At 40.0% G+C, this 12,446-nt stretch overlaps 1 protein-coding gene across 1 annotated transcript; it reads right to left on the bottom strand.

Annotated features, from left to right (window-relative positions):
- Positions 1-5,218: 5,218 nt before the first annotated feature.
- LOC105061065 (uncharacterized) lies at positions 5,219-7,341 on the bottom strand. Its single transcript, XM_010945010.4, has 2 exons — positions 6,560-7,341; positions 5,219-6,301 (listed from the first exon to the last, which is right to left on the bottom strand). The coding sequence occupies exons 1-2, from the start codon at positions 7,198-7,200 to the stop codon at positions 5,614-5,616; spliced, it is 1,329 nt and encodes a 442-aa protein (XP_010943312.1). The 5' UTR covers positions 7,201-7,341; the 3' UTR covers positions 5,219-5,613.
- Positions 7,342-12,446: the final 5,105 nt, after the last annotated feature.

The raw sequence follows: 12,446 nt of genomic DNA, 5'->3' as shown, positions 1-12,446 counted from the left end.
AGGCTAACGTGCCCATCCGACCTCGAACGATACCGAAGAAATCTGTGGGTGTCTCCAAAGCCGAGATCGAAATTGATCCAAGAAGAAGAAGAAGAAGAAGAAAGAGAAGAGAGAGAAGAGAGAGCCTAATCTTCAGTCAAAATTTAAGTGATCTAATATACAGATCAAGCCCGAGCCGAATAACAAGGAGTCAAGTAGAGCTCACGAGTTCTCAAACAAAACTCTTGATAAAAGATTCTTAAGTTTTCATCTACCATTCTCTCTCTTTTCCTTCTTGCAGGATCAAAGGAGAAAAATAAAGTCAAGCCAAAATTCAAATCATGGCCGAATTGAATTAAAAAATAGGCCAACATAAAGCTAAAACAAGCCCAAATTGAGGCAAAGCTAGCTGAGGCAAAGGATAGGAAGGGGTCAAATAGAATCTAAGGCTTTCAAACAGAACTTATAATCTCCGTGGTAATAGACCCTCAAACTCTATCTACTATTCTATTCCTTTCTTATAGGATAATAGATTCTTGAGCATATCAGTTAAAACAAAAATTAAACAAAACCATGATAAGTATCAAGCCCAAAGACAAGGTGAAGACTAAGCTGAGGATGCTTGAAGCTGACCTCATCAAGAGGCCGAACTCATCAGAAGGCTGTTCTTATTAGGAGGCTGAAAGTTAACCTCATCAAAAGACTGACCTCATTAAAAGGCCAAGCTCATCAAAAAGCCGACATCATTAAAAGGATTAAGGTTGAGCTCATAAAAAAACTGACCTCAAAAGAATGGCTCAACAAAGGCTCATCAAAAGGTGAAACACTCGATCTCCATATTAGACTTCAATAAAAATTCAATCTTCAGATTGGTAGAGCCCCAAGAGGCACAAATGGAGATAAGATCTTTTCAAATCTAATCTCTGAATTGATAGAGTCCCGAGAAGCATAAATGAAGATAAGATCTCTTTAAATTCAATCTTCGGATTGGTAGAGTCCCGAGAGATACAAATGGAGATAAGATCTCCCTAAATCTAATCTCTAGATTGGTAGAGTCCTGAAAGACACAAATGGAGATAAGATCTTTCAAATCGATAGAGTCTGAGAGGCACGATCTCTCTATCAATAAAATACTGATCTCTGGATCGAAGTTATCTTGAAATTCTATTACTGATCTCTGGATCGAAGTTATCTTGAAATTATATTACCAATCTCCAGATCGAGATTATCTTGAAATTCTATTATCGATCTCCAGATCGAAGTTATCTTGAAGTTCTATCAAACACCAATCTCCGGATCGAGATTCCATATCGATCTATGGATCGGGGATGTCTTAAAGTCTTAATAAAAATGTAAACTTGAGGCTACATCAGATAAAGGATCTAAGCGGTTCAATTGAAAAATCAAATGGCACAGATTCGCAACCTTGAACAAGCTGAAAACTTATTTCTTGGGCTACTTCTTTCGTCCAAAATAAATTCTTCGAAAGTGGGGGGCAAGTGTTGTGGGGGTTATCCTACCTCAACTCATCAGAAAGCTGACCTGAATTGGAGGTTGAGCTCATCATAAATCCGACCTCACCAAAAGGCTGAGCTCATCATAAATCCGATCTGAATTGAAGGTTAAGCTCATCATAAATCCGACCTCACTAGAAGGCCGAGGTCATCAGAAAGTCAACCTGAACTGGAGGCTGAGTTCATCATAAATCCAACCTCACCAGAAGGCCGAGGTCATTAAAAAATTGATTTGAACTAGAGGTTGGGCTCATTTGGAGGTCGATCTCATCATCAGAAGGCTAAATGCCAACCTGATTCATCTCAGCTCATTTGAATACCGACTTAAGCTAATCTGAATTGACTTTTGATGGAGTATTATGATCAGCTCATATAAATACCAATCTGAATCATTTCACCTCATATAAATGCCAACCTGAAATAAAGTATTCCATATATCCGAGACGTCCATAGTCTCGTATGATATTTGATTTCACCTCGATCTTTTATCGAGCTCAACTATTACATTAATGGCTACAGTCATCCTATGAAAGCTGATCATGATCTCACATACAGCTGGCCATGATATCACATACAGCAATACTACAACTCATCCCCAACTGGTATATACAGCTAATTATGACCTCATTTCCAGCTAATACATGCAACTATGCTCTAGCTCACTTACAGTTGGGCTCTAACGGCCTAACAAACTCTTCTAACGGCCTAACAAACTCTCCAATAATTTTATTAGCCCTTCTATAAATAGAGGACCAGAAGATCCTTCAGGTAAAGGTCAAGGGTCAAGGGCCAAATCCCAAGCTTAAACTAGAGCTCATACTAGAGTAAGACTCTATCGATGGGAACTTTGCCAGTTCGCAAACGAACACTCTAGTTCCCATCTAGTCCAAATTCTCTAGTTCTACATCAATTCTACTGCTCTCTATTCTACTTTTTCCACCTCTTGTTTTCGAGACTCAAACTGATTTAAGCATCCGAGGGTCAAAGCCTGGAGGATCATCATCGATTTTTGATTTATTTTATAGATTTTTTTTAAAAAAAAAAATTGAATCAAATTGCTACGGTCACTCCAACGTAATTTCATCCGTTCTCCTCATTTGAGATTTTGATCGCAGCAACACCGATCATAAATCAAATTCACCATCGATATTTGGAACTGATTTGCATAATAACAGTTCTAATTCAGTCTGCACATCAGATTAGCACTTTATTCCCTCTTGGCTGGTATGCCAATTTGCTAGTTTATTACGTGCATTCCTGTACCGCTTTTAAAATAGTTTGGTTTTCTTTTAATAAAGGTTAGTGCATGCAATCTGTCAGATATCCACGTGCTCGTCAGGTGGGTAGATGTACTGAAGGAAGAGCAAAGGTTCATTGGGATCTCGGCCGCTAGCTGTATACCGGAGTTGCCAGCTCCCACTTTCCTCTCATGCGGCATCTTAAATTTAGCTGGAACCCCAGCACATTGTTCCAGTTCAGTGTATTAAATATACAAATTCAAATTTTGAAAAGAAAAAAAAAATGCAGACATCCTCTAATTTGCTGTGCTTACTCGTAAATTTCCATTCTGAAAACAAAATATAAGTTACATAAAACTCCAGAACTCTGATCCATACTATGGTCAAGATGAAATGTTGGCTGTTTAATATTGATTGTCATTGGATCAGGCTTTTGGAACTCCTTTGAAACCTGGTTTTGGATATGCAATGCACAATTAACTAATAAATTAGAAACAAAAATTTTCAGAGGATCAAAAACTTCACTTAATAAAAAAAAAAAAAAGAAATATAATGTGTAGCATTGAGTTTGATCCTTCACAATTCACAAGCGAAAAAAAAAAAAGTTCAATTTATATCATCCATTATTTATTAGAGATAGCAATCAGATTGGACCGGATACATGATAGATCAAAAATTTATCAATCTAAATTTAATATATTTATTAAATAGATCAAAAATATAAATTTTAAATTTGATTATTTTATTAAATAAATAATAAAAAAATTAAACAATTTAAATGATTAAGCATTGCCCTTCTCCCTAACCGTTCATACATGTCTTGTCCAATTCAATCACCCACCATTGCTTGGACAAATGCCCAGTCCAATTATGTATCATTGCATGATACATGGATGCGGGTGATACAACAAAAGTACTCTGCACAGACCAGAGTATCCAAACTTGATTTTGCTATGGCATGATGCCTGATCGTGCATTTGATCTATGGCCTAGTCGGGCCAACGTAATCCTGATGGCCTATGGAGTTGCATTGAGTTGCATAGACAAGTAACCTACTGCTTCAAATCTTTGCTATAATAGATTATGTTTCATGAGATATGAGCTGCAAGTTGAGAGGATCTTCATCGAGAATGATTTGGTCACAGTCATCGGCTGAATTCGAGATGAGACGAAGTATTTGAAAATTCATCCATTGCTCCGTGATATCTGGAGATTCTTTCATCATGCCACCGCATCATCTGTCCAATACATATTCTGAAAAACGAACAGTGCTGTGAATTAAGCTGCCTCTTTTATTACCGAGCACATTAGAGACTGAATCTGACATGAAGACGATGACTGCCCTTGAGCCCTACGAGATATTTTATATTTTGATTCTCTGAACTGCACTCATATTAGAATGGTTGATAGTCTGCTTGTATCAAAAAATAAAAAAAAAGCTACGCTTCTGTATCACAACTCAGGTTACAGGTTCTTTTTCACAGCTAGGTTTTTACTGCTGGACACTATTTAGATGCTTATGCTGTTCTTGGTCTTCTATTCTTGGCGTTTGTCTCATATTTGCTGTGGCATTTCTTTACCAGCAGTGTTCTCATTTGTGACCTGCTCCTTTATCATACTCTGGGCCGTCTATGTGCAACGATTGCTATGCCTTTCACATTTCCTGATTCTTAGTTCACAGGATGGCTGCTGCTATATTCCCGTGTTATGTGTCCAATTAGTCCCAGTTGCCAGACTCTGCTTCAATGGGATCTGCTTCCATAAATGCTGTTCCGGGTCTTTTTCTTCTTCAACTTGGTCTCATGTTTGCTGTGGCATTTCTCTTCGAGTGGATTTGCTGCCATATTCAGTTTTTATCTGTACAACCAAACCCTGGGCTCATTCATATCTGAGGCTCATCATGTCAACGGATGGCTGCTATATGTCACTGTTAGGAGTAATATATGTATCCCGTTCAAGTGTTCTGCTCCATTATTCCTTCAGGACTTCTCTTCTCATCGGTCCTTGTTATAGCTCGGCAGTTCATGTTGTTTCTATGTTTATGCTGTTTTATACTTGTTGTTTATCTTCTAGATCTTCTACTTTTGCTTCAGCAAAACTCGGCTTTGTGCATAGATGAACTTGTTTTCTGTTTTTAATCTAATTCTCACTCTTATCAAAAAGAACAAAAGAAAACGCATAGAGAGAGAGAGAGAGCAAAAGAGGGGGATGCTGTGTGTCATAGTCAGCTAAATTAGGACAGATGACAGCTATCAATGCCAGGACTCTTTTCCAACAAACACCCATCTGATTTTGAAACCCTTTCCAATCTATGAACTCTTTTTCTTCTGAAAGGTAAACAGCCTGTCCACCTACCTCATGCCCCAATGCCCTTTTTTTTTTATTATTATTTTTTTATTTTTATGGTGAACTCCACAATACCTTTGTTGATGAGCAATCTGATTTAACTTGTTGATCTGAACCACACCAATTAAAAGATCCAAGATGTGCTTTATCATATACCAAGCCAAAAGAACAATACTGTTCTCATTCGGTATCTGACACAAAGGAAGTATCATTAAATTTAAAACAAAACACAAGCCTTCATCACACCACTACAAAATGCAAACTATGTTCTCTAGTCCTCTGTTCTAGATCTAGACTTCTTCTAGCTTTAAAAAAAAACACCTAGAATCAGCCGAGCCACACGGTCACACGCCAAAACAACGGAAAAAAAAAAAAAGGACTCTCTCCCCTTCTGTACAGTTGCAACAAGGAAAACAAACTAAAGAACTGCTATAAAACTCTCGTCACTCTAATTAGTTAGCAAAATTAACCGTTAATAATACGATCATTAGAACATCCAAAAAGAACACCCCGCAAACGAATCAGACGGCCGAGGATCACCGGAACAAGTCCCGGGAGCTCAGCTCCTTGCGAAGCTTATGCGAGAAGAGCCTGCAGGCGTCCATGCTGAGATCGACGGCAGCCGCGAGCGCCACGAACGCGGCCGCGTCCTCCGTGCACCCGACGTGGTGGACACCGATCTCCACCGACGGCCGGCTACACTTCCCCTCTCCCTCCACCGTGGACGACATCACGAACCCTCGATAGCCGGAGAACGGCCACGGCCCGGCTCCGAAGTGGCCGCTCCCCCTCGGACTTCCCCCAGGCGACCCCCCGGCACCGGTGAGGTCGATGGTGAACTTGCCGCCCTTGCTGGTGCTGACGGTGGACTCGGCGAGGGGGACGCCGGCGCTCATGGCGGTATCCGGGACGAGCTGGAAGCGATACCCGATGCCGTCGCTCACGCCGCCGCCGCGCTCCCGCCAGGCCTCGAGGCGTCCCCAGGGCTTCCAGGTGCCGCCACCCGGCCGGAGCACGAGCCATGCGCCAGGGTTCGAGCGGCTCACCCGGTCGGTCCCCGGGGACGCTACGAAGGGGGTCACCATGGAGGCGAGCGCCACCGGCGAGCCGGAGAGATCGTGGACGGTCACCGACCACCCCTTGCGTTCTTTCATCGGCCGCTCCCGCTCCGAACCGAAAGATGACAGCCAGCTTCTCGAACTGCACGGCTCCGCCGCCACCGATCTGACCAAATTAACCCAAAAAAGAACATCAGATCTACAGATCATTGCATCAAATGACCTCCATTGTCCCAAACTTATAGCACGTTTTGAAATCGCCAATATTTGATGCGAAAATTGCCATAAATGGCATCTTTTCAGGAGAAATCCCTGAAAATGGAGCAGAATTTTTCTTTTTTGGATGGATTTGGTTGTTGAAACGGCAATGCACGAAAAGAAAACGGATCGAGAGGAGGAACCCCAACGCATGACGAGAACGAACCTGGATCTCAAATTCCGGTCGGCAGGGTTCCGGCAGCTAAACTTGCAGGTGAAGACGGGCTGGCGCATGGATCCTTGGACCTGGAACACCTGGGGACTGCACTCCGGGTCGCCGCCAAACTCGAAGACGAAGCGGGGGTCGGGATCGGCACGGACGGTGAGGTGGAGCTGCGCCGACGAGCTTTTCGACCCTTTTCCGACGGAGATCCACCCATTGTGGAACACACACGCCTTTCCCTCCGCCCCTTTAAGATCCAGCGGCAACGTCACCTTGCCAAGAAGCCGGCCGGAGCTCACCCCGCAGGTCGTGCCCCGCCGGCCAGTGTAGATGGCCACCTTGAGCCGGGCCTTCCCCCCGGCGAAGATGGACTTCCCGGCGAGCTTCTCGAGGTCGGCCCGCGAGAGGTGGAAGCCGGCGGCAAGGTTAAGGGTGGCGGAGGGTTGGTCGCAGTCGGGCGGGGAGGTGGCCTCCGGCGGGACGAGCGGGACGACCGCCGTCTGGTAAGGGTACTTGTTGAGACGGATCTTGCAGAAGCACGGCGAGGTGGAAGGGTGGACGCCGGCTCCCGCCGGCCGCGCGGCCACCGGAATCTTCAGTGCCAAGTTTCCGACGAGGACCCGCACGAACGGACACGGGTCCATCTCTCTTTCTCCTCCACCTCCTCCTCTTTTCTCTCAGTTTCTCGGCTGTAGATTCACCGAAATTAGGTAGAGAAGGTTAGGGTTAGGAAGTTGGGTGGGAGTGAATCAGCGTTAGAGAAGAGGAATGGTGGTGGAGAAGAAGCAGCGGTTTAAAAGGAGAGCAAGGAGGTTTACAGGCTGGCGGGGGATTAGCTGGGAGGGAGCGAGGCAAGAAGAATCCATGGGAAGCGTGCGGGCGTGAGCTGGGGCCTGGCACACTCGATTCACACGTACGTTGCCAACCATGCACCACCAAGTGCTGCAGGCGTTTTCTTATTATTAGAATATAATTTACTGAATAAAAACAGAAAGAAACTGTTATGAAAGAGAATGAAATTAAAGCAGTTTGTTTGAAATTTTTTTTATTGAAATAAAAAAAATTGGGTGGTGGAGGGGTGTGGGTGGGGGGGGGGGGGGGAGGTGGGGCCCGGAGTTCTGAAAAAGATATAAAAAAAAGAGGATGGGGACGAATGGGTACACCGAGAGGGAAGGATTTTATTTTGCCTGGCGGGGGGACGGAGGTATGGGTTGGACAGGAGCTGGGTACAGGCTGGCGAGAGGCGTGGGACAGTTTGGAATCCGAAAAAGGTTGAATCCAATTTTATAACAGTTAGTTCATAGAACAACATTTTCTCGTCATAGTGTGGTTTATTTACAGCTAATGCCATCTATAGCCCATGGCTGCTGAAAACGATTTACCCTTTTTTTTTTTTTTTTTGCTAAAAAAAAAGGGAGACGATTTACCCGTTTGATCTTATGACTCGGATTGGTGAAGGACATTAACAAGAAAAAATTCCAGAGATCAAATTTGGATGATTTACATATATATTTTAAAAATTAAAAAATTTTAGTTAACCACCAAAAATTTATTTCCTCTCTAATATGATCCAACCGTTTATGTCCATAAAGTGAGAAAAAAATAAATCTCAGAATCCTGTAAATCGAATTGTAGCTTTACAAAATCTCAGAATTCATCCTTCATTATCCACCTATATGCACATATTTCAAAATATTTTATTTTTTATCATTTATCCATCTATATAAATCTCAAAATATTTCATCTTCTATCGTTAGCACTGTAAATAAATTGAATTGATTCATGATCTGATCCAATCTGATATGTTTAGATCCTATTCAAATCATTTAAAAATCTTATGAGACTGGATCATATTCTAAAATTGGACATGTTCCATTTGCCAAGTTAATTTTATATTTACTGTTTATGATGCAATTCAATCCAATATATTTGATTAAGAGTCAACTTTGGATCTTCTACTCCATCATCCAATCTGAATCTGGTATACAAGCTTGCAATGCTTAAATCGGTCTCCACTCTCTGGAGCCTAGTCCGATCCGAAATCTTATGGTGGCTAATTTAAAATTGAATTTTTCATTGCTATGGAAAAGTATTCCAGTGGTGATTATAAATTCAATATGCCCCGGATGTTAAGCCACTAACTTCAACTAACTCTTTTCATGTCTTACTATTGGCTTTGGCCTCGTCCATTGTCTGACATGTATGTCCGGTAGTCCATCCGAAGTCCCTTCAAGAGGTGGGGAACGCTATCCCATGGAGAGCCATAACGCCGCAGCATCCATCTAGCATCTGGTTTTCTACTTGTTTCCTGGAAAATTAGCAGGATATTTGATTTCTTGCAGGGACTAAAGACTCCAATCATCGCTTGTTTGTGGGAAAACGAGCAATACTAAACCACCAACATAGCCCTGGCAGCAACCTTTAAAAATTAGTATTTGGCATCGAGGACATGTTGCTTGTAAAGGGGCTTTACCACTCAAGCGGCCTGTTTATCCCTTAAGCAACTGCTATCCTTAATTTTAGTATAGGTATAGGGTTTCTTACAAAAGGATAGAATGGAATCTTGATTGATCTAGACCAAGCTAGACCCGAACCGCATCCTATCTGGATCTGAATTTTTCAGGTCGGGATCAAATTATATATGAATCCAACCCAATCCGAATAACCCATAGGATTAATAATTTTGACCATAGAACTAATCCAATCCGTCCTGATCTTCTATGGGTCTGGTCTAGTCCAACAATAGGATCCGATCAAGAAATTGGGTTTAGTTGGGGTTGGTCATGATCTAGTCTTATTCGACTTATTTGCGCCTCTATCTATCATTCATGCCTTGCGCATATCTCAAAATACTTCATTCTTTATCATATATTCATTTACATAGATTTTAAAGTACTCTATTCTTTATCATCCATCCTCCTACATATATTTTAAAAATCTCTATCATCTATCATCTATCCACCTATATAGATCTCGAAGTGCACCCTCTATCATCCATCTACCTATACATATCTCAAAGTATACCATCTTACATCATTCATCTATCTGCATAGATCTCAATGTACTCCACCATCTATCATTCATCCATCAAAATATATCTCAAAGTGCTCCATCCTTTATTATCAATATAGCTGCACAGGTCTTAAAAAACTCCATTTTCGATCATCTATTCACATGTAAGATCTTAAAATGCTCTGTTCTCTATCATCAATCTGCTTGTATAGACCTCAAAATACTCCATTCTCTATTATTCATCTCCTTACATATATCTCAAAGTATTCTATTCTCTATCATTCATCTCCTTACATATATCTCAAAGTACTTTATTCTCTATCATTCATCCATCTATATAAATCCTAAAGTACTCTATCCTCTATCATCCATCCATTTATACTGATTTCAAAGCGCTCCCTCTTCTCATCCATCTGCTTGCACAGATCTCAAAATACTTTATTCTCTATCGTCTATTCACTTGTATAGATCTTAAAGTATCCTATCCTTTATCATTCATCTGCTCATATAGATCTCAAAGTACATCATCCTCTATCATTTATCTAGTTGCATAACCTCAAAGCATTCCATCATTTGTTATTCATCTACTTGCGCAAATTTTAAAGCACTCTGTCCATATGACTCTTCTTTCTCTTTTCTTTAATGCATACCACAAGTAGAGCCCCTTGCTAAGTTAATGGAAATGATAGTTTTCGAATGTTATAAAAGTTTAGTTATCAAGTAATCCTCACATGATAATATTTTGTAGAGCTCGTTGCTAAGTTAATGGAAACGGTAGTTTTGGAATGTTATGAAAGTTTAGTTATCAAGTAACCCTCACATGATGATATTTTGTAACAGAGATAAATGGAAATGATAGTTTTGGAATGTTATAAAAATTTAGTTATCAAATAACCTTCATATGATAACATTTTGTAACGGAGATAAATGACTAGGCCATATTAAAACAAGTTTGAAATTTTAATGGCTAATTAATACTTTTAAACTTTTGAAGTCTAAATGTAAATAGCCCAAGCATGAAGAGATATTTCTATAATTTTTTTTTTTATTAATTGAAAGGGCGTACAATATGATACCTTATGAATAGAATGATCTGTCCAAATCACACAAATACCTCCATGCCGTATCAAATTAGTAATATTTTGGTAGGTGAGGTGGTATTGCAATGGAATACTTTGCCTAAAGCTTACATCTATTTTGGTCAATGGGTTTTTCTCTACTCATAAATTTTAACAGATTATCTCCTTTGTAACTTCCTCATTGCCCCATCCCTTAGCAGCTTCTATTTAGTAATATTTAAGCTTAAGTGGTAAAGCAATAACAAAACTACAAACCATCCTCGAAGGGTTGAGGATGCATCTTTTGCACAAAAGAACCAACCTTCCTTTGTAAGGATCCACTGTTGTTTCATCCACTCATTTGAGATCTGTGGAAATAGATGAATGACAAGGCTTTGATTGCTTTGAGAACTATGATAGATGATTTAATAGTGGATTTGTGCAAATGAAGATAAATCATTTTTATGTGCAAAAGATACTATTTGATCCGAAAGATTGCTCATTCAACGTATTACTTGGTCAGTCTGAATTCAAGTTTAGTTTAAATTTTTTTTTTTAAATGAATCCATACTATAAAATATTTGTTTCAAAAAATTATTATTGATCGAATAAATTTGATTTCATAAAGAATGAATTAGCATGATTATTTTTTGATAATTTTATGATAATTTAGTATGAATAAAATGAAGTCTCATGAATCCAATCAAGTAGAATTGAGCAAAATTGAGAAAAGGCTAAGAAACTTTATCGCACCACACCGTCCTTCCCTCATGCGCCAATTGTAGTGGAGGTGGGTGATTAGCCTGTGGGACACTGATTGATACCTATGTACCCTCCATGTAGTGTACTAATCCTGCCAAGAAATAAAAGAAATTCGATAATACTATATGGTATATGGTTAAAGTGGGTCCCTCTCACTGCCTCGATTAAGCTTAGGTCATGTTAGGTCACATGGAGTGAACCAGGTCAATTGCGTAGAAACTGGATTTTAAGGTCTCCCTTTTGAATTGCATGGCCCACCCTAACAATCTTAACCCACACCACATAATAATCTATCAATAGGGTCCATGGCCAACAGTTTGTCCTCTCTTATTCACTTTTAGTATTAGAAATATTTATTTTATTCAATAAATAAAGATACGGATATCATATCATTCGGATACAAAAATTAATATTTATATTTTATTTTATATAATATAAATATTAAAAATATAAACATAAATATAAATATAAATTTTAAAAATTTATAAGTCCTATATAAGATTAAACAGAATTATAAATAAAATTAAATATTTAGATATGAATTGGATAGTTATCTATTTATATTTATATTTTTTTAAATTTTTTTATAAATATGATTAAAAATATGGATATTAGTTAGAATTTAAATATGAAAATAGATGTTATTATTTGGCCTATTTCCACTTGGTATGTCGGACGGGAGAAGAGTGAGGACAGGGAGTAGAGGAAGCAAACCATAACCAGGCAAAATTGTGATGCTGGACTGGTCTGGCATTGTATTGAACCTTGCAGGCTTGCCAGCTTGGGATCTACGGCCCTTGGGGCCTGCCGGGTTTGTTTGTCGGCTTCCAAACTCCACCAAATCCTCCGCCAAGGTGTAACCAGGGGACCATCGTTTAAACCAGTAGTGGCCCCAGATATGGACCAGATGGTTGGTCCAAGGATGAGCCAACCAAAAGCTTTGCAAATGCTTGGCTTGAAGATGGTTGGGGTGAAAACTATGTCAAGCCATGTTGGGTCATGAATATTATCAGTTGTTGCTTAAAGTGCTAAGATGTGGTGAGTCTGCAAAATTGTTT

This window comes from Elaeis guineensis, chromosome 2, assembly GCF_000442705.2.
Source record: "Elaeis guineensis isolate ETL-2024a chromosome 2, EG11, whole genome shotgun sequence".
Classification (NCBI taxonomy): domain Eukaryota; kingdom Viridiplantae; phylum Streptophyta; class Magnoliopsida; order Arecales; family Arecaceae; genus Elaeis; species Elaeis guineensis.
This window is presented reverse-complemented; position numbering and strand designations above follow the sequence as displayed.